The 27777-nt window shown below is 41.6% G+C and overlaps 1 protein-coding gene across 1 annotated transcript; it reads left to right on the top strand.

Annotated features, from left to right (window-relative positions):
- LIFR (LIF receptor subunit alpha) lies at positions 1-27777 on the top strand (the record flags this gene model as incomplete). Its single annotated transcript, XM_082013528.1, has 19 exons — positions 1-82; positions 798-918; positions 3383-3534; positions 5284-5447; positions 6252-6426; positions 6707-6976; positions 9024-9153; positions 10958-11121; positions 12572-12717; positions 16382-16547; positions 16689-16759; positions 17183-17396; positions 20247-20426; positions 22023-22124; positions 23737-23904; positions 24554-24715; positions 25762-25855; positions 26397-26475; positions 27139-27777. 19 exons carry the CDS (start codon positions 1-3, stop codon positions 27775-27777), a joined length of 3279 nt encoding a protein of 1092 aa, XP_081869654.1.

Below are 27777 nucleotides of genomic sequence, written 5' to 3'. Positions count from 1 at the left end.
ATGTGGAAGAATTCAAGCCTCCGTTTCCTTTTAACACTAGCTATTTTGTGTTTAAGGAGCTTAATATATAGCCAAGAGACAGGTAAGTTTACTGCAATGTAATTCACTAATTACTTTTTCTTTGTAGCGGCTGTACGGACACCATGTAATAATGTTGCTTTCCTGTTATACGAATGTTCAAAAACCATCACCACTGTGGTCCCACACCGTCCTAGGGGTGGAGGTACTACCAGGCCTGGGCTCTGCTTTCCAGTAGTCAGTGGCATCCTGTAAACCAGTGCAAAATTGGATGTCAAATTCATCATAATGCAACTGTGGTAGTCTGCATATGCAGTTGGTGTAAATGTCCACATTGAGACCTTCTTGCTGCATATGTCCGCTGTCTGCAACAATTTCACACATTATTATTAATTGCCCTTCTGTCATTAATTGCCCTCCATGTGGGACAACGGAGGAGAGCAAAATACTCATTAAGCTTATCATCAAAGCTTGCGGTTTTGCCATTGGCCCAAAGCCTGCTTATTAGGCTAGGCTAAGAATGGGTGTTATAGAAAGAAACGGCTGCCTGTGTCATTGCACACAAGTATAAACCCATACTTTGGGTACTTGTAGAAATCTGGCAGTCTGTGGCTGTCTGTAATCAGGCACACAAGTCATTCAACAGTTTTAAAATACTGGCTAGACATGCATGCAATAAAAATGTAAAAAAAAGTGGTTATAGAGGTGAACAATAGCAGTTGTTTTAGTTGGTCATTTTTGACCTGCAGTTTGTGACTGTGTTTCTTACATGATTTCAGGTTCTCTTGGGGACCCCCAGAATTTAAAATGCGTAACGCACGATTTACGTAAAATGATCTGTACTTGGGATGTCCCCTCTAAAGGAAGACATGGACAAACTGACTTTTGCTACACTACCAAGTAAGTCCCCTGTATACCTGGTTGAAAACTACCAACCTGGGATGGAAGTCTAGTTATTCCTCAGTCACTGCCCATGGAATTTGTGATGCTGTTTTTTCCCAGCATCTCCCCATCAGTTTTCCTTGGGTGGTGATCCCTACAGGCACTAACACAGGCAGTGGTGGGGTTTCTGGCAAAGTCTTGTTTCATGCTAACAATGCTCCTGCCTGCCAAAATCTCCTGCTTGCTCTCTTCAAAGGACTGGAAGATGCTCTTGTTTACTCAGACTTCTCTGTGTGTCTGCCTAGCCCTTGCTCAGAGTTTTCATGAGGGACATCTTCATACCAGGTTCAGTCCAAAAGGAAATGATACTTGGAAGAAGCGAATCCTGATGTTAAGGGCCAAAGTGGTAGAATATATGACATAAGTGTTTAGACTGACATGTGGAAAAACATGAAAAATCTCTTGGTGTCTGTCTTATAACCTTTATAAAATTTAAGCTGCCTGGAGAGCATTGTATTAGAGGAAACATAAAAATTATTCCACAATTACAATAGCTTTTCCGAAGTGAGTGCGAGTGAAGTTCTTTTATCATTTCTCAAAATTTTCAGATCTTCTGTGTGTTTTTCACTAATGAGAACTACATGTGCAATTCCCCATGCTATGGGTCTGCCAAATACTTATCATGTGCTAGGGATGAGTTCAAATCCTTTTTGCATCTTGATCCTGCCCCCAATCCAGATATTTGTACTGTCTTTTCTTCCTGTAAATTCTGCAGGCAGCCCAGACTTGTCCTTGGGGTCCCAGGGCTTGGCTGCACTTCTTCCACCTACATGTTTCATTTTCTGTGTCTAGTTATTCCTCCTGCATTGCCAGCTATCATATTCTATATAAAAAAGTGTCACATAGATGTGACACTGCGGCCGGAGTCCAGGAGCGTAGAGTTCATGAGGTATTGCCCTCTAAACAGGACCAGTCATGTAGCTGCTGCTGTTTCTCCTTAGCAAAGCGGAACAGGCTTGAGTGCCTGGAGCAGAGAGGCTGAGGGCTGAGTTTAGTACAGACCTCCCTGAGGGAAAGAGATTTTGTTTTTCAGTTGCCCAAACATCCTCTAATAATATCTCAGTACAGAAGAGGAATAGCCTTTCTGAGCACTCAAGTCGCAGTTGGCCTTCACTAGCCCAGGGTCTTGCATGATTCTTAAAAGTTTAACCCAAGCTGTTGACTCCAGGCGATGGGAGCTCCAGGGTCCTGTTGCAGCTCGTAAGTGAGTAACAGTCCCTCAGCAGGAAGTCTGGCATTGTTCTCTGTGCTCTCCTTCCTCCCATCATTCCCCCAAGAGGAAGGTCTGGATTTTTCCAACCTTTTTGCCTTTCTGGTTGCATATCAGTGATAACGAGCAAAGGGACTTGACCCATCCATTATTGTTTCCTGTATGTATCTACAACCTCCAAAGGCCAGATCACATTGTGCTGAGCACTGCACAAACGTTATGCGCAGACTGTTTTTCCATCTGGTATTTTAGCAGTTCTCTCCCTTTCCCTCTGCTCTTTCCCTATGAGCTGAGCAGCAGAAGGGAGCTAAAATACTTGTTCTGAGATGGGTGAACCTGCTTTTTGCACCCATATGGCATCATTTTGGGAAGAAATGGAGGGAAAGGGAGTCAGGAAAGGGAGGGGAAGGTACTGATGGGTTTGGGGGGATTTCATGTTGCTTATTTTGAAATATTGATTCATGGTGACTGTAGGTTTCAGAAATGTGTCTTTTGATTAAAAAGTCAGTTTTTCACTTTGAGGTGTTCTTTTAACAGCTAGATAGCTGCATTATACAACTAGTGCACAAGGGATACCTCTTAATCTGATACTAACCAAAGCCCATGCAAGTCTTACTCCTTCACAGACTTGATATGGAGCTCTCCATTATATTACAGAGAATTTATGTTTTCTAAGTGTCCTAGGAATAGGACTTAACTTGTGCTGGAGCGTGTCCAAAGAAGGGCAACGAAGCTGGTGAGGGGTCTGGAGAACAAGTCTTATGAGGAGCGGCTGAGGGAACTGGGGTTGTTCAGTCTGGAGAAGAGGAGGCTGAGGGGAGACCTTATCACTCTCTACAACTACCTGAAAGAGGGTTGTGGTGAGGTGGGTGTTGGTCTCTTCTCCCAAGTAACCAGCGATAGGACGAGAGGAAATGGCCTCAAGTTGCACCAGGGGAGGTTTAGATTGAATATTACGAAAAATTTCTTCACCGAGAGGGTGGTCAAGCATTGGAACAGGCTGCCCAGGGAGGTGGTGGAGTCACCATCTCTGAAGTGTTCAAAAAACGTGTGGATGTGGCGCTTCGGGACATGGTTTAGGGGACATGGTGGCGCTGGATTAATGGTTGGACTTGATGATCCTGAAGGTTCTTTCCAACCTTAGTGATTCTGTGAACTTGCCTTAGCTTCCTGTCAGCTGAAATACCTGCTTAATCCTCTCTGTCTTTTCAGTGACCTCCCCCCTCCAGTGTGTTTTAAAACAGAGGAGAAAAGGGTTGAGATTCCAGTCCCAGAGAGCTCCACCACAGTGACAATAACCACAAACAGCATTTCTGGAACTGCTTTTGCTACCAAAGAATTTGAAATTCACAAGACAGACATCTGTAAGTATCAAGTTTTATGTGTGTATAGGTACAAAAGGCATTTATACTACCATTAACAATGCTCCAGAAGTGTTTATGCTTGCAGTTTTCTTTGGCATTGTAAAATGTTGATGTGCTGAGTCCATATGAATCTACCATACATAACAGGTTGTTTTCAGTCCCCTTTCAGGGGAAAGAAACCCTCTGTTATCCATAGATCATGATCATAGCAGAGAAATTAAGGGCAGAATGTAAGGAGGAAAACAAAGTACAACAGTGTTACATCCCGCTAATCACTTTTTGCCTTTTTTTTTTCCTAATTGAAAATTAGAAAGGATTTGTAAACAAGTTCCTAATCTACATACTGAAGTACCTGCATGGGGCATAAAGTGCATTTGCTCGGGCTTGACTTGGGAAAGGGAGAATGCCTGTTCTCCCATTTTAAATGCTGAACTGCTACAGAATTAGGTCATTAATTCCTGCAATTTCACAACATTTTAAGGGCAGTTATATCATATGTCACTCTTGACAGGATCATATTTTTCTAAATATGAGCCCAACTTACCCATTCTGTTCAAATGTATACGAAACTGAGCAAATACATTTATGCATGGGCGATAGGCTGTGTCATGCTGGAGTCATAGAAAAATTAGACCTTTTCCCACTTCCTTGCTTCCAAAGGAAAAAGTTGTTAACTGAAGATGGCATTGATGCCATCTGCCATGCTTGCTCATAATTTAGTCTTTAGTTTTGGTTTGCCTGCTTATTCCTTTAGTGTAGTCAAAATCTAAAATTAGTAGCACTTCTTATACATGGCTCAGTTTTCTCTGCAGCTGAGGGCAGCTCAAGAACTTGAACAAAACACAACTCAAAAATATGTGGGCAACACACTGGGTTCTCCAGCATCTTGCTCACTCCAGGCAGGATCGGTCTCTCAGATTCATCACAGGTTATCCTGGGCAGTGTGTTGACTGTACTGAACACTTTGCATGCTCTCATAGCCTTGGCCAGGACTGAAGTTGGATAAATCACACATTTTAAACGTGAATTTATCCTGCACCAGGCTCAATGAACTGCCATAACACTTGAACGGCCATAACCCTTGCCTGCTTCTCAGCCTCTTGCTTTACCACGTCCCATTCATAGAAGAGATGCTTCTGTTTAATCTCCCTGTCCTGTCCCCATCACCATGTCATGCCTTTAATATTTCCTGTAGCTTAAAATCACATTCACCATGATCCTCTTAAAAGCCTCATGTGAGCTTCTTCCACCCTGTGCTTCTGGTCTCCTTTCTCCCTACTCTAGCATTTGTTGCAAGTCTTCTCTTCCCTGCTGGTCTCCAAAACCCGCTTCTTCCTTTGGGGGATTGTCCATCATCCTCCCTAGGTGTGTTCTCATGTATACTTCAAAGACTGTTGCGATGTTTCCTTTATCTCTGTGGCATTGAATGAAGGTTGCGAAAGACATGGTATCTTCCTTACTAAACATTACGAAGAGTCATATTTATGATCAGTTACTCGCACATCTGCATATTGAGATGTTAGAAGAAAATGCTACCTGGTGACTCATCAGCACCTGTGCTTTTCTGGGAACTTTCTTGCTCAAGTAACGACAAGAGGCTGTCTTTTTCTAATTACAGAGGTTGAGTTACATGTTTGTACGGCTACTAGTTAGTTGAGAGCAGAGAGATGTCGCTGTTAAGCTCCTATAGGGCTGGTGTTGCTAACTAATGACTTGAATATGGCTTTTTTTCCCTCTTTCTTTTTCAAGCATTTGTTCCTCTCACTCCACACATTCTTAGTTTAACACCTGACTTTTCAACTTCCACATTAAATCTGAAGTGGAGTGATAAGGGATCAGTCTTCCCATATGGACTGGATGCCTTTTGGCAGATTCAGATACTCCGTAAAGAAGCAATGGAAAAAGTCACACAAGTAAGTTCTTTACTTCCTTTACGAAAAAGATATATACAATTTTTGCCCTTGGTAGTATTCTGGGACTTCATTTGAAGAAAGCTGACAACAATGAAGATGGTAGAGCTTTGCAGAACCTGAGTGTAGTCATACTTCTGGTATGAAGTTTCAAAGTTATGAGGACACTGGCTACTATACTGTCAGTACTTATTGACAGTCACAGCTTTCTTCTTTTTTTTTTTTAATCTAGTACAGTTTTATTAGAATTTGCTTATGAATTTGGCAGATTTTTTACACCTTTATCTCTGCTTTACTTCTGCAACAGTGTCTCAAGTCTTGGTGAACTTTGAATGTTCAGTTTGCTTTCTTTTTGCAACCACAGTTATTTCAGCCTATTTCTAGCTCTGTTCTATAATTGTTAGGAATGGAGAAAAATAAAATGTGCAGCCTAAGAGTAATGTTAGCAGAGTTTCATTTTGGAAAAGTTGGAACATTTCCCTGCCTGGGAGAGGCCCAGGATACTGGGATGCAATATATACCTTTTGAAGTGCTTGGCGAGCTTCCTGCTCTCCCTCAAATGTCTGCCCTCTGGTATTTCTGACTGGCAGTCTACCTGTTGGTGGGCTGTTCAGCATCTTAGGCTTTTGTCCAAGTATATTCACAACATAACTGAAAATTAGGTGGGACATTCCAACCATCCATCAGGATTTTCTGATTTACTTCACTTAATTTGCCACTCTGTTGATACCTGGGAGATTGTAGGTTGTTGCTAACAGGGGTTCATAAACTCTCTTGGTTTCTGTTTTTTGGGGGAAAACTTTGTAGGTAACCTACTATTCAAAACTGACTCATGAAGACATCATTATTTCATGGAACTGGACATCAGATATGCCTTTGGAGTGTACATCGCATTATGTGAAGATTCGTTGTTATATTAATATAACACAGTTTATTGGCCCCAAGGACTGGAGTGACTGGAGCCCAGTAGAAGAGGTCCCTGGTATGTTTGTTCCCTTGCCACCACATGGACTTTGATTGCTCTATGAAAACTAAGCCAAAATCAGAGGAAAAGCGTTAGGCAGTGATGGGCTTTTGCTTTTGGGGGTGTTTTGATGAGAGAAATAATGCAAACATTAGTTAATGAAACCTAGTAGGCATTGATATGTATGCATTGGAGTGCTCCTAAGTCACATTTTAGCTGATCAGCACCATGTTTATAGCAAGTTGTTCATGTGAGGTTGTTTGTTTGTTTTTGTTTTCTGTTCTTCCTTCTCTGATAGGAAAAGATACCGAGCCCAATGGAAGTGGGGTGTTTCCTCAGGACTCTGTGGTGGCAGTAGGTTCAGATGTGACAATTTGTTGTGTCCATGAAGAAGGACAGAAGATACAAAGGATGACTTATGGATCAGAAATATACCCAATGATACATCTGAGCAGGCGGAGCAGTGCAATCAGAGTGCTAAATGCCAGTGCTTCAGATACCAGTGGGACAAATGTAGTGTGCATACTGTCTGAAGACGACATGGATGGAACTGTCTTGTTTGTAGGATGTACGTATCATTTTTACTAACCCTAGGAAAATCAAAGTCTTCGTGAGACTCTTAGGGTTCTGGTAGGAAACACGTACTATTGTGGCTTTTTTCCCCATGGCCTTTGGTTTCTGAGGATAAACTGAGATTGTACTTGTTTGATTTCCCTGTGGAAGCTTCAGCCCATGGAGAAGACAGCAAAGCTGAGAGGATGAGTAGGTACCCACGTAAGCCCTCTTCTCTTAGAACGTAGCCCAGTTCTTCTCTCCTTGATCTCTTTTTCTAAGACTATCTTCATGATATGGAATACTTAATTTATTGCTCTATGAAGATTCATCCTTAGTCTTTATTGCTTTAGTTTTACGTCTGTTCTAGTTTGGTCCATGACAAGGCGAGAGTAAGAGCAAGAATTATAAGTGAAAATATTAATTTGCCAACCAGTCAAATGAAGATGGTGTAACAACAGTGAAGACTTGCAACAACAACAGATGCTCATCCAGGGCAGTAGCTACCTGGGAGCTAATTACAGCAAAGGAATCCGTCTGTCAGTTTCTTTTTCTTGGAAAATCTAAACATTCTTTTAGTATTTTCTTTAAAGATACTGAATCACTGTGTATCTTCTCTGTCTAACCATGCCAGCTCCAGAAATCTCTTCCAGATATAGGTATCTCTTAAAGAAACTACTGAAAGTACTTAGTCCTTCTATTCCCATAATTGGTCACTTCAGAGCTTTATGTGTTTTCCCCACAGGGGTTTTGAGACTTACCATCTTCCAATAGCTGCCCATTAGAATCTTGTTCCCTGTTACAAATGCCTGCCTTTGAATTTAGGGTTCTTGGGGTTGAGAGAAAGGAGAGAAGAGACTGGACTAACTTTGAAAGTATGTTCCCAACTCCAGCCTGTGCTTCCTGTCATTGACTTTGTGTATTAAATGTGTGGTAGCAAATGCAAAACAGAATCCAACTTTTTATGACTTCTCAGTGAGATGTCATTTTTACATTATTTGTGCAGTATTTGCTTTTGTGGAAGAATCTTCCAGGTAGATAAGTCAGTGGTTCGTGAACAAAGGCTGTGATAATCCCACAAGATTTTTCCCATACAGTGGGAAGAGCTGGAATGTGGTGAAGTCTGTTTCCTGCCTATTTAGTGTGAAGGAGACTCTTGCTGATGAGACACATTTAGGGAAGAAAAGTTAGAGGAAGTAAATGTATATGTGCACCATCTTGGTTAAGCCTAGGTCTGGCAAAATAAGTGTTCTTTTTGGCCTGCTACTTATAATCTGAAATAAACCTGACACTGTTGCCTCTTGTGTTAGTGCCCCCTTCTCTAGGGCCACTACGTAGATATTATTGTGCTATCTTTTGGAGAAAAGTGTATGAGACTTGAAAAAAGTGCTCCGCTTAGCCTCATGTTGGCATGGTTGCCCTCTCTATTGGGAGAACTGCCCATCTTCTCCAGGAAGGCACTCAATACTGCTCTAGTATGGGAGCAAAGAATAAGGTTTAAAAGAAAAAGATGGGCACTTCCAAAGCAACAGTGAAGAGGACAAACAATTTGGGGCTTACTTTAACTTTCAAATTCAGTGTGGAATTCCTGCGAAAGGCAACATCTCTTTTGACATGACTTGCTTGGAGGTTTCAAAGCAGTGGTGGGGCTGGCATGTAAGAAAATGTGACGCACAGCTGACAGCATTCCTGCATTGCTCAGTGGCTAAACTGATGCTCAGAATTTTGGAAGTCTTGGCAGAGTTTCAGTAAAACACTTCCAGGTCAGAGCCTGGAGCTTGTGAACATATCTGCATGTGATTTACCAGATTATCCACCCACTTAGAAGCCTAGAGTCAAGTGTTAGTCAGATGGACTTGATAATTACCCATCTGCTTTATTGGGATTTTTTTAAAGCCTATTGTTTATATGGTTAGAGCATAACTATTACCATGTATTTGTGAGGCACACAATCTAGACCCAGCAAAAACAAATGGTAACACTTTCAGGAAGCTAGCGTCCCAACTGTCACACTAGGATGGCAAAACATCAGCTAACTGTTTTGGTTTCTTTTCATGCTACAGATGCCCCTGATATTCCTGAAAACCTCAGCTGTGAAACATCCAACTTCCTGATAATAAAATGCACCTGGAAACCAGGAAGACCCAGTGGACTATATGGAAAACGAAGAACAAAGTACAGTTTATTTGAAAGGTAAAACGGTTCAGCACTAAAAAGAGTAAGAAGTATCCATTTGCTGTCTGTGACTTACTGCACTATGCCTGCTTAAATGAGATAGTCGCCATTGTCTAGCACCTAAAATACTTTTCAAGAGTTTGTGGAAGTTGAAACTAAACTAAACTTGAAATACCCTTGTCTAGCTCTGCAGAATTGCAATGGAAACTAAGGATGACTTTTTCCAAAGACTTATGCCATTATGAACTCATGAGAAAATAAAGTGCTTAGTGTGTCAGGCCATGGCCAACATGTAGATAAGACCAATATGAAAATATGGGGAGGTAGTGGGAGTCATTCACTAAGTGTTAATTTTTTTATATGTAGCCTGCATTGGATCATCTATCAGACATTTACTGAGCTTCTGCTATGCAGGATGACAGAAACTCACTGAGGAACAATTGTAAGACAGGCCATGGGGCATTTCCCAAATGTTACTAGGGAAAATAGCAATAAGCCTACACCCATTCTCCTCCAAGCATTAAGAACTATATAGCGCAGAGCAGGCAAAGTGCATATTGCCTGGAAAACATTGAAATAACACTGGCATCATCCACTGAAAGAAGTGAGGACTGGTGTCCTACATCGTAGGCCATGTGAGGCCTTCAAAGTGAAGAACTGTTGTTTTGGAATAGCTCTTGCAAATAGCATTCCTTGGGTGCTGTGATTAGAAGTTAGTGAGGAGTTAACAAAATTCCCATGGCAAGGAGGCTCTCCCCATAATGCCAAAGGAGCAGTCAGGGAAAGAAGCCAAAAGAGGCCTGAGTCACACAAACTGATGGGAAATGGAGTCTCATGGTGGCTTTGAAGCAAGTCAGAAGCCATGAGGATTGAGTTAGTCACAGATGTTGTCCAGGATGCTAGTGCTAAAAAGTCATTGGGTAGGATGCAAAGAGGTGGACGAACCAGAGCATGTAGTCAAAGGAAAGGGGCTCCAGTGGCTTGACTGCCCATGCTCAGCTCATAAATGAGGATGTAGTTCAGACTCGTTTTGCTCATCCCAAAGCTGTGAGGAGATGAATGTGATGAATTTCAGGCTAAATATTCTCACCCTTGTTCTCAGCCCAGACTGAGCTATTGAAATAGATAATATGGTGTGGATAGAGCTCAGACCTCAGCTAGAACACCATAAAAATGCTGGAAGGAAGAAATTAAACTTGTGCTACTGAATGAGAGGTTTACACAGATTTGATTAAAACAACTTCTTTATATGTACATACATACAGATACACACTTTAGATTTTACCCCTAAAGATGTAACCCTGGTCTTGGCTGTTACCAGACTGTCTCCTCTGCTTTTGATTTAAAAACGGCTAGGACTAGTGGATATATCCCGGGTAACAAACCTTAGTTTAGATTTGGCAGTGCTGATAGAAAGACGCATATAGGTGTCACATCTCCCTAGTTCAGAAAGCAATTAAGAACATTCTTTAAATGCAAATGTATGCTGATCTCAACAAAGATACTTTAAATCGGAATCCTAGTTGTGACTTGTGAGGCAGTTTTGCAGGACCTACCTGTTTTCCAGGCTTTTGAGAAGTGAGAGGATGAAAATGTTATGCTAGTGGAAGAGGAGAGTTTCACGTGAGAACAGGGCAAGTCATGACTGATGCCTCTTTAACCTGCATTGTGGTGTTAGATATGCCTCTGCAATCAAAGCATCCTGTAAGCCATGTATCAGTGAACCCACCGTTCTTCACGGTGTTTTCAGTCTAGACTTCTGAATGTTGCTAGAAATTATCTTATTCAAAAATTAAGTTGTTCCTCCCTTTATACTTTGTAGAATATCTAGTAAAAATGTTTCATGTGAAGTAAATGAAATGAACAGAGAGCGTGTCTGTGGCTTTCCAGTACTGGCTGATCAAAAAACCTACGATTTCACATTAGGCGTCTCTAATCCTGTTGGGCAAACAGAGTCATCGCTTTTGGTTGATTTAACTCAAAGAGGTAAGACTTAAAAATTATAAAGGCAAAAAGATGTGTTTACTGTGTGCTAATCATTTGTTTGTTTTGGGTTTGAGTAACTCTGACCTGGTACACTTGTCGTTATTTTGCTTTATTGTCACGAGTGTTTTGTTGTATTCGATAATTTGAACTCGAAAAGAAAATAGCATAGGACATGTCCTGAGGCAACGATTAGGTGCACAGGGAGATATCAGTTCTCCACAGCAATACTACCAGATTGGATACACTGCTGTGTGGATAAATGCTACTTGTAATCTAATAATTAGATTATGTTTTATGTTTATGTCTTACTTCATATTCTATTACACATCAATAATTAAAATTTAGATGTAACTTTATGAACTGTGAGTGACCCTGTATTTCAATGTCTGCTTGTAGGGCAAAATATAATGCAGGTTTACAACAGTAGGATTTGGACCATAAAAAAAAGTAGCACTAAAAGATAATAGCTGGAGTATTACCTACTGTCGGCAAGAGCCATGATCATCTGCTGTCATGGTTTGTAGGAAGAAATAACTTGTTTCATTAGACCTTCAGTTTAAATAAGGAGAGGGAGAAGACAACCACCTTTCCAGTGCTGTCTTACCCATTCTTTACAATCTGCCTCCACAGCCACAGCTGAGGATTCAGGGGTTCCCAATGGTTATAGCATTCTGCCCTTCCCTCTGAAAAACTGCATTTGAAATTGAAGATGGTGTGGATTTTTTTTGTCCATGTCCGAGTTCAACTAACCTGAGATTAGAATTGTCAGAGTAAATTTGCAAGTCCTAGAAAAACATAATTTGTTTCTGTTAATTATAAAGTGCGCTGTTTTGCACCCAGTTGATAAAACTGCTATTTCCTATTTGTTTCCTTTCTTTCCCTCACTGTCCACTTAATTCCCAACATAGAGTACATATTTCCTTATGGGTAACTGGACCAATTCCAACAGTAGATACTTTTTTCTCTGATAGCTATGAATAGTAGTACTGAATATTCTTGAAAATTCCAGAAAGGGGTTTTGGGGAGGGAGAGGTCATTCAGGAGTCCTACCCTGTCATAGTCTGCAGATTTTAGGTTCTAACTTACAAAGTTCCCAGAAGGTGAACACAGTTACGTGATTTTCATCTGTCACTGTGGTCCTCTGAAATGTCCCATGTTTCACTTTTTTGATAAAGTCAGTAGAAGGGGGAATGCTTTTCTCTGTCTCCAACTCTTTATCACACATGCCTACGCTCATGGAAAGAGTAAATCTGTTTCCATGTTTGATAGCTGAGAAGAGCATCAGGAATGAGAGTGCTTGCGTGTGCCTTCCCAGCACCAGCTGTCCTGGTTGCTGATCGGATCACTGATTTATCCGCTCATTTTCTTTGGTCTTTTAAAATCAGATTTTTCTGAACTAAAGTGGATGGTTTTTTTCTTAGAACTGAGGTTTATTTCTTTATTTTTTAAGTTCACCCAAAAACTCCAGAAAAGTTAACTGTTTCTGGGAACAGCTCTACAAGCATTCATCTGCGTTGGTTTATAAACGGCAGCTTTGCTGAGATCAGGCTTCTGTGTCAAATTGAAATTAGCAGTCATCACTCTGAGCGAAAACTGGTAAGTGTTGCTTTTAATGGATTTACTTCTTTTTAGCTCAAATGTTTATCTTTTTCACTGAACTAAGCATATTTCAATTCTTTTCTCTCCAAGAGCTTCATTCTGACCATCTTATTAAATGATTAACATAGTAATGACTGGAAGTTATCTACTAAAATCAGAAAAAGTTCTGCTGATCTCTGTTGTTGCCTGCTCTTTCTTTTTTTTTTTTTTTTTCCCCTGTTGGTTTTAAACAATTTAGAGGAAAGTCAAATTACCTGCTATGTTATTCAGTACTTAAAGAAGGTGCATAGTGCTTTATGCTGATCCTTTATGTAACAGTTCTTTTGCTTATGTCCTTCCTCCTACAAACTGTATTAACACGCTTGTTCCAGGATGTGCTTCTGCCCTGCAGACTTCCACAGTGGTTGTTTCAGATTGCCTCTTGCAGTCCAGTTGAATTTTCTTTTTTTTTTTCTTCCTCCCCACCCGGAGAACAGTTCATTTGCTTGCTGTCAGCAGTTGACATGCATGTGGCTGTAATAAGGAGCTGTTAAACCTGCTTGTACATCAGTGGTGTAGAGACAGGACAGGGAAGGATTCTCCCCAGTGAAGACCTCTGCAACTGGGGAGAAGATGGTGTTTCTGGTTGGTGTTGAAATTTTCCAGAGTTCAGGCTTCCAGCTGCTGAAGTGATGTAAGACTGGAGATAATCATTATATACATTGCTTCTAAAATAAAAGGGTAGTAGTTAATGCATTGTCTGTTACAGTATTTTTTAAATACTTTTAGAGCACTTAATGAGAGTGGAAGCCTTAAGCTTTTATATTTTCTCTATAATGACATGTAGTAAGTATCACAGAATCACTAAGGTTGGAAAGGACCTTCAAGATCATCAAGTCCAACCATTAACCCAATGCCACCATGCCCCCTAAACCATGTCTCAAAGTACCACATCTCCATGTTTTTTGAACACTTCGAGAGTCGGTGACTCCACCACCTCCCTGGGCAGCCAGTTCCAATATTTGACCACTCTCTCTGTAAAGACATTTTTCCTAATATCCAATCTAAACCTCCCCTGGTGCAACTTGAGGACATTTCCTCTCGTCCTATCACTAGTAACTTGGGAGAAGAGACCAACACCCTCATCACCACAACCCCCTTTCAGGTAGTTGTAGAGAGCGATAAGGTCTCCCCTCAGCCTCCTCTTCTCCAGACTGAACAAGCCCAGTCCCCTCAGCCGCTCCTCATAAGACTTGTGCTCCAGACCCCTCACCAGCTTCGTTGCCCTTCTCTGGACACGCTCCAGCACCTCAACGTCCTTCTTGTAGTGAGGGGCCCAACACTGAACACAGGATTCAAGGTGCGACCTCACCAGTGCCGAGTACAGGGGCACAATCACTTCCCTACTCCTGCTGGCCACACTATTTCTGATACAGGCCAGGATGCTCTTGGCCTTCTTGGCCACCTGGGCACACTGCTGGCTCATGGTCAGCTGGCTGTCAGCCAGCACCTCCAGGTCCTTTTCCGCCGGGCAGCTCTCAGCCACTCCTCCCCAAGCCTGTAGCGTTGCATGGGGTTGTTATGGCCGAAGTGCAGGACCCTGCACTTGGCCTTGTTTAAACCTCATACAGGTGACCTCTGCCCATCAATCCAGCCTGTCCAGATCCCTCTGCAGAGCCCTCCTACCCTCCAGCAGATCAACACTCCCACCCAACTTGGTGTCATCTGCAAACTTACTGAGGGAGCACTCAATCCCCTCATCCAGATCATCAGTAAAGATACTGAACAAGACCGGCCCCAGAACCGAGCCCTGGGGAACACCACTTGTGACCAGCCGCCAGCTGGATTTAACGCCATTCACCATGAGTCTCTGGGCTCGGCCACCCAGCCAGTTCTTTACCCAGCAAAGAGTAAACCTGTCTAAGCCATGAGCCGCCAGTTTCTCCAGGAGGATGCTGTGGGAGATACTGTCAAAGGCTTTACTAAAGTCCAGGTAGACAACATCCACAGCCTTTCCCTCATCCACTAGGTGGATCACCTGGTCATAGAAGGAGATCAGGTTGGTCAAGTAGAACCCTGAGATTAGGTACTGCAAAGAAAATCACAGATATCTTTGGAACTAACAACAGAAGGATCTGGGTTTTAGATGTATGTAACAGCTCTGACAGATGACCATTGCTGGATTCTCTGCTCCCAACTGCCTCTGGAGCAGTCAGCAGAGGGAACAAACACCCGAGTGTCACCTGCCCCCAGCTCAGTTAGCTTAAACTGCTAAAAAAGTAGGTTTGCACAGTTCTGTCTAGCCACAGTTACGCTGCTTTAAGCCTGGGGCACACACTCACTTGTGAACTCTGCTACCAGCTCAGTCACCTGGGGCAGTGGGAGATGTTAAGGTCTTATGCCAACAAAGGACTTTGTTTCACTGCACCTGTATCAGACCCCTAAGCTACAGATATTTTGAAAAACAGCAAACAGGTTGGTAGAAGCTTTTACAGCCTTGATAGGTTTTTTTCTACTTGCTTAATAAAAAACCTCCAAGGGTTCCCTGTAATAAAAAAAAAAGTAGCTGTGAAATTGTTATAGGGTTTTACATGGCATTTTGAGGATGTTTTCAGAAGCTTTTCCATCCGTATGAGAGATTGTTGGCTTTTTTTTATATTTTTCAAGTTGTCATTTGGCTTTAGAAATGCACAATTAGTTGCAGCTTAAAATCACTTAAGTCCAGTTTTCAGCAGCTGTGATGCACATGTGTTATAATTAGATTCAGTGAAAAATATTCCCATGCTTAGACTTTCTTTAAGTAGTCATGAAACTGAAATACTCCCTAGAGTCGCATAGGAGACACTAGTCCTGTCATAAGAGCTGTGAACAGAGATCACCTGCGGTCCTGGTTTCAGCTGGCATAGAGCTAATTGTCTTCCTAGTAGCTGGTGTAGTGCTGTGTTTTGGATATGGGATGGGAATAATATTGATGACACACTGATGTTTTAGCTGTTGCTAAGCAGTGTTTACAGTAAGTCAAGGACTTTTTAGCTTCTCATACTGCCCTATCAGCTACTAGGAGGAGAATTAACTCTATTCCAGCCAAAACCAGGATACCTGGGTAGGACTTGGATACCATCTTTTGAATAGAAAAGGACCAGCTAGGAAGAAGACTGTATGATAAGCATCTTGCTGTCTTTATTATGTTTCTGTGTATGCATCTTGGGGAAAAAGGCCTTTGTCCGCACCGCTTCATGTGCGCACTCTGAATACCAGAGCTGAAATCCTGCCCTGCCTCGTGGGATCGGAATTTGCTGCATATGGGAGAGCAGGAGTGGATGGGACGGATGGGAAACAGCAGCCTGCTGCTGTGTGCAGAGCTCATCCCATTGAAGGCTTGTTAGTGTTCTCTCTCCTTTTCATGCTTTACATCTCAAAGGTGCTACCTACTGTCATATTTCAACTTCTGTGGTATAGTTGACTCTTATTTGGCAGATGTCTGAAAATTTTTCCTTTGTTTAGGATGACTGCATAGGAAGTATTTTTCTTTTGCATTATTTTCTTTGTAGGATGTGACTTCAGCTTTTTTTCACAGTTGGTATTCTTGGGGAAAAATACCACCTTTTCAGGTTAACTTTCAGCATAATCTAGGAGCAAAACTTATATATGTAACATGTCAATTTCTGTAAATTTTTAACAGCACAATGTCTCCATGCCTGGTGGAAAATTCTCAACTTACACAGCTCAGCTGAACACACTGCACCCGTATACCAAATACCAGTTCAGGGTGCGCTGTTCGGCTGCTGACCACTTCTGGAGGTGGAGTGACTGGAGCAGGATAGAGGAGCACACAACACTGGAAGCTCGTAAGTTTGTTTAATTAGTTGAAGTTCAAAATGTTGAACTTACGAAACCATCTAAAAAGCTACCTTTTTGATAGATGGTAAATTGTCTGGGCAACTTGGGGAGAAAAAAAAAAGTTTTTTTTCTTTTTTTTTTTCCCTTAGCTCCTGCAAGAGGACCAGATATCTGGAGAGAGAGAAGTCCTTCTGGAAAAAGTCTAAAAATCTTCTGGAAGGTAAACAGGACGCTTAAAGTTTTAAAATATTATGTAATGTAACTATGAAAAACTACTTCCTTACACGTTTATAAATGAGTGAAGTTTGTAGTCAATAAATTGGACTGCTTTTCTTAACTTTTTATAGAACTATTAATTGAGACAAATATTTTTCACCAAATGAGAATATTATTAAAGTTTTATAATTTAAACATTGCATTGAGAAGCATTTCACACGGAGAATTAAATTTCTAATACAGCCCAGATGAAAATTAAAAACGAATTTATGTGTTGATTCTCAAAGTCACGCTTGAGTAAGTTTGGGGTTTTTTTCTGCCTTGTAGTCCTATGCAGTCATCAGACTAGATCAGGATATTAATATTATCCTGTGTTGTCTTTTGTTTATTCCGTTTTGGGTTTAATGCATTCTTTGCCTGTTCATAGCCTTTATCCCGTTCTGAAGCCAATGGAAAAATAGTGTCTCATGAAGTGTCCTGTTACCTGCTAGAGACACCACTGGAGTATAAAGAAGTCACTGAACCGTCAAACAGTACTGAGATAAAACTTGGAAAAAACGACTGTGTAATTACCGTTGTAGCCAAAAACCGCGCAGGCTCATCTCCTCCTTCAAGGATAACGAGTGTGGAGCTTCCAAGTGGTGAGTGCTCCCAGCAGACAGCTAAACACCTTCAAAACTTGGGGAATACCTGGGCAAGTTTGTTCAGTGGAAAAATAAGATGCTACTTGCTTTGTTTGTTTGTGTTTGGTTTCTGGTTTATTTCCCCACCCAAATCTACTGGCTGGGGAAGAAAAAAAGTTGATGCTTTGCCTTTAGGGTAGCATCTCACCAATTAATTGTGCTCTTTGCATAAAACGAGCGTGATAGCGTGCAGTTGCTGCAGTTTTGCACCTTTCTGGAGACCTCCCAGGAATAACAAGGATGAGGCTTCAAAGCATTGGTGTCAATCTCTGATGTTTAGGGAGCTCAGTTTATTTCTGTGTGTTCTTGTTGAGACGCCAAAAAGTGTTACATGCTAAAGAGAATCAGAATAAAGCTTTGGGGGTGTTATGTGGCTTTTTAAGGAGAAAACGGTCAGTTCGATGCCTGTGAGCTCTGCAGGAGAATATTAAATGGGCTGGCTGGTAAAATGTTGGCACCCTTGTGCTAGGAGCTGGGGTTTGAAAGGGAGGTAGGCTTTCGCTTCCCAATTAAAACACTGCCACCCTTGCTGTGGTTTTTTGTCAAGGGAAATAGCTGAGCCAGATGATGATTTTCTGCTCCTAGCACTGAGCTTGGGGCGGAAATAATATTGCATGTGGCTGTTGAGAGTCCGTGCTTCCCTGCGCACCGGGAAGCGCGTCATCTCCCCAAACCCAAAGGTTCAGCTCCAGGTCTGCCCGAGGCTCTGCAGGGAGCACCGCGAGGCCCCTCTGCTTGCCTGCCGGGCACGGGTATGGTGCTGCTTCCCCTCCCCACCCCCGGAACAGGTATGGCCGTTGCCCGCCTTGCAGCTCAGGTTCTGGTAAGAGAGTGCCCCGTCTTGCAGGAAGAAACATGCTTTGACTGACACTCGCAGCAAGAGAAATACGAGTTTGTTTCTGTGTGAAGAAACACCGCTGCTCTTCATGTTTCTTGTGCTTCTCCAAAACACGAATACCTAAAAGTATGTTCTTAGTCTGCTGCTTGGAGGGAAAAGCAGTGGCATGGGACGGCTGAATGAATGAAACGGCTTTTGTAGCTCTCCTGCAGCAGTGAAAGAACGAGACTCTGGGAGTCGGGGAGGTCTCTGTAGTAGGTTTTTGGGACAGCTGATGGCAGCTGGAGCTTTGTGTTCATTTATAGCTGTCTCTCGGATGTCTGAGGATCCCTTTGGTGTTACCCCACTTGCATTCGTTGAAGGTTTGCTCCCAGGTTGGTGTAGGAATTATCTGAGTCACCGACTGGAGTCATGAAAGATGACTCATTCACTGAACTGGATGACATTTCTGCCCAAACATCTTTTCTGGCTGCTTCCTGTGTACAGTCTGTAAGTGCTTTTAATGTCCGTAAGAGAGCAGTGGCTCTGAAGCTTGAGATCTGCTGACTTTTTGTGAAAACTGAAAAAACAAACAAAGGGTACTCTGTCTTAATTAATTTGTCACTGTCTCTGAAAAGTGCTCTGCGGAGAGTTGGGGCGTATAATCTGTCCGTTACAGGCTCCCTTACCACAGCGGTACTGTAGTGCTAGTAGCTATTTCTACTAGTCTAGGTTGCAGCTATAAATACACCAAAATGAGCAGCACTGCCCTGGGTGAATCTGGCTCAGGAAAGAAAACTGAGTGTGGTGTATTTAAGCATTTTTTTTTTAGAGAGTATGCGCTCACTGTCAGTAAAAAGTCTTTCCTGTAAATAGGAAAATTAAAACAGTCTAATTAGAAATATGCTGTCTTCCAGCATCACAGAAGTGTAGTTTCACTGGATGCATAGCAGGTTGTTAGGGAAAAGTATTGAAAGACTTCTGGAGTTGACTTGTCTTTTTTTAATCGTGTGCTTTTCTTGCCACGAGCAAGCTAGAACAGGATTGTACACTTAGCTTATTTAGAAATAGATTATTTAGAAATAGACAGTCCTTCGACATTCACAGCATGTCTGTGAGAGTAAAGTTTTCACAGCACTGCTTCTTAAAAACTGCCCTTGCCCTTCAGCCTTCCATAGTTTATGGCTTTAATAACATGAAATAATAGACTCAATAGGGAGCATAAATGAGAACACTGAAAAAGGAAAAACTGAAACCCTGAGATTGTTTTTGCAGATCTGTCGTGGGGCCACAGCTGTTGTGGTGGCCTTTGGAAAACATCCCTTAGCTCGGCGGGGTCCCATCTGATGGACAGCTGTGGAGTGAATCTGCAGGAATCAGAAGTCATTCCCAGATCTGATCACTTCAAGGGCAGCTAAACCTTTGATAATCAGAAACAAGAAAAATACACTAAAGGAAAAGCTTTTTTTTTTTCTTTTTCTTTCATTTACCCTTGGTAGCCTGGAGCCTCCATAAAGTTTAGCAGGGGCTTGACTTTTGCTGTTGAGTCTTGATGAAAAATGGTTGTCTGTGGCTGGGCGAGGGACAGCAAGACACTTTCAAAGAAACACAAACTGATGAAATGACAGCAGGAATTTATAGCTGGAGGCTCCTGCCAAATTGGTGTCAAGTCAGATTTGAACCTGACATATGCTGTAAATCCTTACCTTGAAAAACTGCTTTTTAAGCCAGCCCTGAGCTGCAACACTTCTTGTCATCATACTTAAGGCTGGCTGAGGGATTTGCTGCAGGCTAGGTCTGATTTCCCCCACTTTAGAAAGCATAGCTGAATGCATTGCTTCAAATTTCACAGTACCAGGAGTGTGGCACTCACTCTTAGGAATGACTGCAGTTTATAAAACCCTTGTGCTGTAGCTGGAAGGCTTTCTTTCAGCTTGGACTACAGATAAGTGTCTGCTTTCTGATGGATTTTTGTGTCATCTTTGTTGCAGACAATGTCAAAACAGATCGGGCTGTGGCAATGGGGAATGGAATTTATATTTCTTGGAATTCTTACCCCAACATGACCTGTGGCTACATAGTAAAATGGTGTCATTCATCTGGGTCTGAACCCTGTAGTGTGGACTGGCAGAAATTTCCTTCAAATACAACAGATGCAGTGATAAAGTCTGGTAAGTCAGAAATCATTTTTTGTGAATCTTTCTGGTTGAGAGCCTGAGCAGCGACTGGAATGAGAACAGCACAAATGCTATAGGTTGAAAATTGCTGCATTGCTGTGTGGTTGTGTAAATGAATGAACCAGTTCTTGGTACTGTGTTTATTTTAATTTCTTAGACGGCTTTGCCAAATCCAAGTATCAGTCTTGACTTAACTGTTATCATCCTATGTTTATCAACTGTTTTGAAATTACCTCTTCTAGCTACACAAAAAAACTTCATAACTCAGCCTAATGCATAATGGTTAATCTAGGGTTTGGGGTTTTATTTGTATTCTAAACGTAAACAGTGCTGCTCAGGATGGGGGGAAGACTAATTCGTTGTTTTTACATGAGGCAGATTTTTTTAAGTGTGACCTCCATGTGTTGGCTTGCTGTCAGCAATTGAAATTTCCTGGAACAGGGCACATTCCAGGTCTCTAGATGCTGGTGGGCAGATCAGGGAAATGAAACTCAGCTGTGGTGGGACTAGTAGGAGCAGAGAGGAAAGAGAGGATCCAAGAAAGATGTATGATTTTTCTCTGCTGTCCAAAAGGGTATAGATTATTTTCTTTTTAGAAGAGTTTGAAGTGTCCATTAGAGAAAACAATTTGGTGCTGTGCACATAGGAAAGTTGGGGGGGAGTGGGACCTGGGAGGGGCGGCAGTGTGTTTTCCTGCCTGTAATTACAACACTGTGTCCATGTTGTTTTCGTTTGTGCTTGCTTTTTCTAAGCAGACAATACCGTGCCTGCCCTACAAGGCACTGCTCCACTCTTGAGTGCTTTCCTGGGATGCTTCTTGCAGCATGTTGTGGGAGTTACCATGCTGCTCAAGCTGGCAAATCCACCTCTGTGCCTAGTCCTGCCAGGAGGATCTGTCAGGCTGGACCTGGACTCTTGCAAAACCCACTTGACTTCTGTAGAGTTTCACACTGCCATCTTGTTTAGACAAAATCTTGAAAGTAGTGTACACCCCTGAGTTGAGGAAATACCAGGAAGTGGTAAATGATTTACACATTGCAGTATCAAGCACTTACGACTCTACCAAAGACATGTGAAGCGGAAATTTGATTACTGTCTGTGTTTTGGAGAGTCAGTTCAGGCCTGGAGTTCATTGCTAAAGTGCTTCGCTATCACTTTTGAGAGTTCCTTGAATTTCTTTTGTCCCGTTGCTGTAATAAGCCTGGGTATTTCAAAATGCATTTGTATTTCTGAGGAGGAGGCAGGATCTACACGGCTGCTGTGGGAGGAAGGGAAGAGGATTGTTTCTGGTAACTTCAGTTTGTGTTTCCCCATGGAAAGAGCAATTTATGCAATTTGAGTAGCTTGTTTTGAATCCTATTTGTTTAGAACCAAAGTTTCTCCGGGAGCTAGATTTGCTTACTGCTTCTAAACTACATCTGATGGCATAGTTTTTATAGGAATTATAAGTAAGTATAGTGTTTATACCTAACACTGTGGTCTAAGACTTTGTAATTCTTTGTTATGTATTTGTAGAACTCTGCATCATGTGAAAGGTAAAAGCATGACTCTTCATAAGTGAAATATTCTTACAGGAGTTTTCTCTTGCAGCTCTGTTTAGACCTGGCGTGAGATACAACTTTTCACTATATGGCTGCAAATCCAGTGGATATCAGTTATTGAAAAACATAACTGGGTATATGAAAGAGCTGCGTAAGTGTACTTTATTGTTCAGGATCTTTACAAAGTGAATTTAGACTGTGTCTATTTTTATCTCAGTGTTGGCAGAAGATTGGGACCAGAATCCCCATACAGTACTACTGACTTCTGCTCGTTCTCTGTATATAATGGTAATACATTTCTCCAGCCAGTTCCAGTTGCCAGCATGCAATAACCCTGTATTCTCCAGCTTGTGTGATGGCACAAGGTGTCACAGAAGTTTGCTGTGAAGACAGTGGTTGTCAGAGTTGAAGGCACAGGCATAATCTGAACCACAGGCATGGGGTTACTTCTGCAGGAGAAGAGGCAACTTTTTTTGATTTGTCAGCTCAAAGTAGACTTCTGAGCACATTTAGTGCAGCTCAGCAAATATAAAAAGCGTCCACAACGTTTGTGTTTTAAAAGCACTTCTGAGACTAGAACTAGATTCTAGAGGACAAGCCATTGTGAGAATTGCACTTGTATTCCCCCCAAACCCCGTTTAGGTAACTGCGATTTGATCTAGGGCTCTTTGCTTGCCTGGAGATGCAGTAGTGTCTGAATGCTTTCTGTTTCCAGGAATCTGAAAATCTGAATGTGGCTTTACCCTTTAACATCACAGCTCTGTTGTAACTTCGGCACCCATTTCGCTTTGAAGTTTAATGTGTTTTCATCCAAAATAGTTCGCTTGGAAAATTGAGCTGCTGACATAATCTTGAGCCCTTGGAAATGCCATTGTTTATTTCATTGCTAAGGTTGAAGGTGAGGTTAAGGCAATTTTACCAGAAACTCAACTTTCAGTCATTTGTATCTCTGTGAAAATCCTGAACAGTTTCCCAGAAGGTTTTTCCATAGGTGTTCTCAACAGATTGGAAGCTTTCAAGGTAAAAGGATAAAGACTTTGGGCGACTAAAATGCATTGAACATGCAGAAGAAACTTATTAGGAACTGAGAAATGTATTCACATCGCACAAGAGCGTAGATTCATTCTAAAACTTCAAATTTGCCTTTGGACAGATAATGATCAAGACAGAAGTAGATGCATTCTTAAACATTAGTTCAACACTGGTAGATCAATGCCAACTGTCAGACTAAGTCTGGATGTGCATGACTTTACACAGTATCTGCTGTAATACTTTCAAGTATTAGAATAAGGACTTGTGATGCCTGCTATGAGTAGTTCTTTTAAGCTTAGATAGATTTCCTTGATAGGAATGTGGAGTTTGTTTAATTTGAAGACAGGCTATGAAGTCACAGAGTTAAAGCCTTTAAAAGCTAAGTAATTTGCGTGCTCTGGATGTTTGTGCAATCTTTCAGGGTTTGTTGCAGGAAGAATGGTGTTTACATGTATGGGTTTGTAAGAAGGCTGCCCAAGGAGAGATTTTTCTTCAGCTTCTGTTTGTAGATAATACTACAGTAATTAATAACAATGAGACCAACATACTCATATCTTTGTAGTATCACCTGCTAAGTCTTTTCACGTGTTCCTGACAGTGAGGGAAAAGCATCCAGCAAAAAGTTGAAAACGCTAGCCCTGAAATAAAACTGATGAAACACTTACATGGTTTCAGAATTTAATGATAGCATGGTTTCTTACAAGCTTTCTGCTTCCTAATTCTCCCTACAGCTCCAAAACGTGCACCAAATTTTACTGTAGAAGAAACTTCTTCAGATTCTATATTGGTAAAGTGGGACGACATTCCTATTGAAGACTGTCAGGGGTTTTTAGAGGGATATCGGCTTTCCTTTGCAAAAGGTGAAAAAGATGCTTTAAAGCCTAGGCTTTCGGAATCAGGTAAATGAAATCTAGATTGCAAGTTCCTTGCTTAATCTTTTTTTTTTTCTTTTAAATAATTTAATTTCACTTTAAAAAAAGATGCTTTTATCATAATTCAGTTGCATTACTCACTGGCGTAACTGGCCCCTGATATGTGACAAAGGCATTTGAAATAATCAGCTCCTTGTGCAGTCAGCACAGTTGTTTTTTAATGTAAGGCAAAAGTCAGAGAAAACCCTGGCTCACTGAGGCCACAAGGCTATGCAGTGACTAAGTGGCAATGTGACACACTGCCCTGTGTACAGATACCCCGGGTAGATGAGACACGGGCGAGGTTACGTGGCTATATTTAATTGGGTATATTCTTCCAGTACCCATCTTCTAAAGACATCTGTGTACAGAACTGAAGCCTGACACACATTAACATAAGAGGACAAGTAGGAGTGTAAGAAACTGAAGCAAATCTGCAGCACCAACACACTCCTGTGCTGTCTGGTGCCATGTGAGCAAGCAGCATTGCTAGGACTCTTCATTTCGGTTTTCCTTTACACAGACTATTGTTCAGGTTTCATATGGTGACTTCAAGAAAGTCTTGCTAAAGCTGAGGTTGTCTTTGTGAATCCTTTCTTACAAGGTTATGTTTTTCTTACTGCTTCCAAACAAACAGGGAACCCAGAACTTAAAGTTAAGAATATCACTGACTTAACAAAGAAGTCTTTGAAAATACTTGATCTTCAAGGCAAAACAAGTTACCAACTGGACCTACAAGCCTACACTGCTGGTGGGTTGAGCCCCCCAAACAGCCTCTATGTGGTGACGAAGGAGGACTGTAAGTTGAATATCCCTGTTCATTAATAGTCTTCCGCATAGGGGCTGTACGATGTGTATAAAGCTGAGCTTATTTTGTTGGGGTTTTTTTTCTGGTCTCCTTAGGTAGTTTGGGCCTACTGCCTAATTGTTAATTTACTTAGTTGGTTATTTTTCAATACAAAATTCAGGGTGAGGAGATCCTTTCCTGTAACAGCTACCTTGTAGTTCATGGTAATTTATGCAAGAAAAATAACTTCTAAACTACCACTAAATATGGTGGATTCTGAACTTAGTCTTCTCAAGCAGCTAGTTGTTTTTGTCAAGTTTCCCATCATGAGTATCTGCTAATACATGGTGGGAAGAAAGACATTGTGAAAATATTTCCCAGTTTCAGAATTATAAACAGATGCGCCTCTGCTTTGAATTCAGTTTTATCGATCCCCTGACAGAAACAAGCCCAGAAAGGCAGTTAGAAAAAAAGAGATTGACTTTAGGGAATGGTGGGGGGGGAAGTACTTCATATGAAAGACTAAACACTGGGGTGCAACTAAAATACACGAAAAATCAAACTTGAGGCACTTAACATCAATGGAAGAAGGCAGTGGTGGTGTATCGGAGCTAAACCCTGGGGATTAGAAGCATTGTAAACCATATAAAAGGCAGTGCAGTTTGTGCAATGAGTTGTTGGCCTAGAAGAGCCATTACCACAGATTTGGCCAGCTCCAGTAACCTGAAAGTGGAATTCCAGTGCTTACTGAGAATAGAAATTACAGCAGCAATCGGTCTTGTGTTGCACATGAAGCCTTTCGCAATTAAGCAATCTGAGAGAAGTATCTGCTGATTCCTGTAGTTATCACTGAATCAGCTCTGTTAATGGATGGACTTTTGCCCTTCTGACAATGGGGAAGTGTATGGTGTATGTACCCTTCGCTGTCACTGTTGGTAGACCACTGTTAGATGAGTTTGATGAAATAGTCTCTAACCTGTAAGAATGTTAGAAAAGGCATAAAACTGGCTGGTAACTTTGGGTATATATTTACTGTCTTTTCTTTTTTCACCTCCCAGCTGTAGGATTAATAATTGCAATTCTCATCCCTGTGGCAGTGGTTGTGCTGCTTGGAGTGGTGGCCAGCATCTTCTGCTACCGAAAGAGGGAATGGTAAATGCCTGTAATCAGTTCTGATGTGTTTGCTTCAGCGCTAGAGTTTTCCGTGATTTTATTTACTCGTTGTTTTCTCCAAGCACCACAAAACATCAATGGGCTTTGTTTAAAAATGGGTGGCAAAACCCCATTTTTGGGTTTTACAACCTCATGTTGTAGAAGGGGAGAGAGAGAGCTCAGAGTGAGGAATGCAAAAAGGTTTGCAGGAGCCTGTCTCCCAGTGAGCACCGTTTGTAAATAGTTCCCACATGGAAATAAGCTATTGACATACTATAATTTGTGAGTCATCCACAAACACTCAGGTAGACATTTCATCTTCAACTTTTCATAAAAGTGGCATATCAAGTTCCCAAGTTTAAAAATTAAAAAAAAAGCTTTGCTGTTTTTTCCATTAAATGCTCAGCGAAAGTGTAACACTAAATCTTTGTGCCAGATGTCTTCAGTATTCTGAATTAAAGGGAAATGTCCTGACTCCTTTTGTGTATTCATGCTGTTTCAGGTCTTGGTAATGTTTAAGTTTGTTCTTTCCTCTTTAAAGGATTAAAGAAACGTTTTATCCAGAGATCCCCAATCCTGAGAACAGTAAGGCACTGCAGTTTCAGAAGAACATCTGTGAGGTAACTCTTGTTTTAAATCTAGTATTTTAAACTTCTTAAAGGTATCGTGACTAAAGAAGTCTTTTGCAAACTTTCTGCTCCAGTTATAGAAAAAACTCTGTGGCAGAGGACAAATGACTGAGTAATGTTTGTCAGGTGCTATCCAGAGCTTTCTTGTTGTTAATGTATTTACTTGCAGAGTTTGAACGAGGAAAGGACTGCTGCATTTCTCTCCTCCCACACTAAGGAGAAGTGTCAGTACATGATAACAACACAGGAGTAATGTACCTGTCCTTGTCATAGTGCTAGGAGAAGTAGGAAGTGTGGAGAAGTGTAAATGCCGTATCCCTAACCTCCTGGTAGATATAGCTGGAACTGGGCGTAACATCTAAATAACCTTCTGGAATTGGTTATACAAAGCCAAGATTTGGGGAGAGAGTTCTCAAACGCTTACTGCAAGATCTGGAGTCTCTTTAAGTTGGCTAAAATACTTTTAACGTTAACAGGAGTATATGATGAACCAGAAAATGAGAACTAAACCACTTATCCCACTGCCATTAGTATAATATAAAATAAGTGCAAACCACAAGCCAGCATACTGGTTTAATTTGGTCAAGTTGTTGCTTTCAGGATTTCCAGGTCTTTTCTCTTAGTCTCTTCCCCTTCTACTTCTTCTTGCTTCAGGGGAATAAGACGCTTAAAACACTGGAAATGAACCCCTGCACACCCAATAGCGTTGAAGTGGTGGAAACACGGTCTGCAGCTCCCAAGATGGAAGACACAGAGATGATGTCCCCAGCAGCAGACACCACGGTGCCTGAAGATGGCTCTGACTCAGAAACAGAGAACCATGTGGTGGTGTCCTACTGCCCCCCTATCATTGAAGAGGAGATCTCAAATCCCCCTATGGATGAACCTGTGGGGCCATCTCAGGTGGTTTACATTGACATCCAGTCAATGTATCAGCCTCAAATCAAACCAGAGGAGGAGCCAGAAATAGACTTAGTGACTACAGCAGGCTATAAGCCACAAATGCAGCTGCCTATCAGTGCTCTGAAAATAGAGAGTCGCTCACCTGCAGAGGAAGAATTGGATAAAACTGCAGGTTACAGACCTCAAGCAAACACAAATGCCTGGAACGTGGACACTCCAGACTCTCCTGGATCAGTTGAAAGCAACAATGAAAATGCATCTTTTGGGAGCCCTTGCTCCATTAATTCACGACAGTTTCTGCTTCCCCCAAAAGATGATGAAGACTCTCCCAAACCCAGTAACACAGGGTGGTCCTTTACACATTTTTTTCAGAACAAACCAAATGATTAA

This window comes from Phaethon aethereus (genome assembly GCF_964289735.1).
Source record: "Phaethon aethereus genome assembly, chromosome: Z".
Lineage (NCBI taxonomy): Eukaryota > Metazoa > Chordata > Aves > Phaethontiformes > Phaethontidae > Phaethon > Phaethon aethereus.
This window is presented reverse-complemented; position numbering and strand designations above follow the sequence as displayed.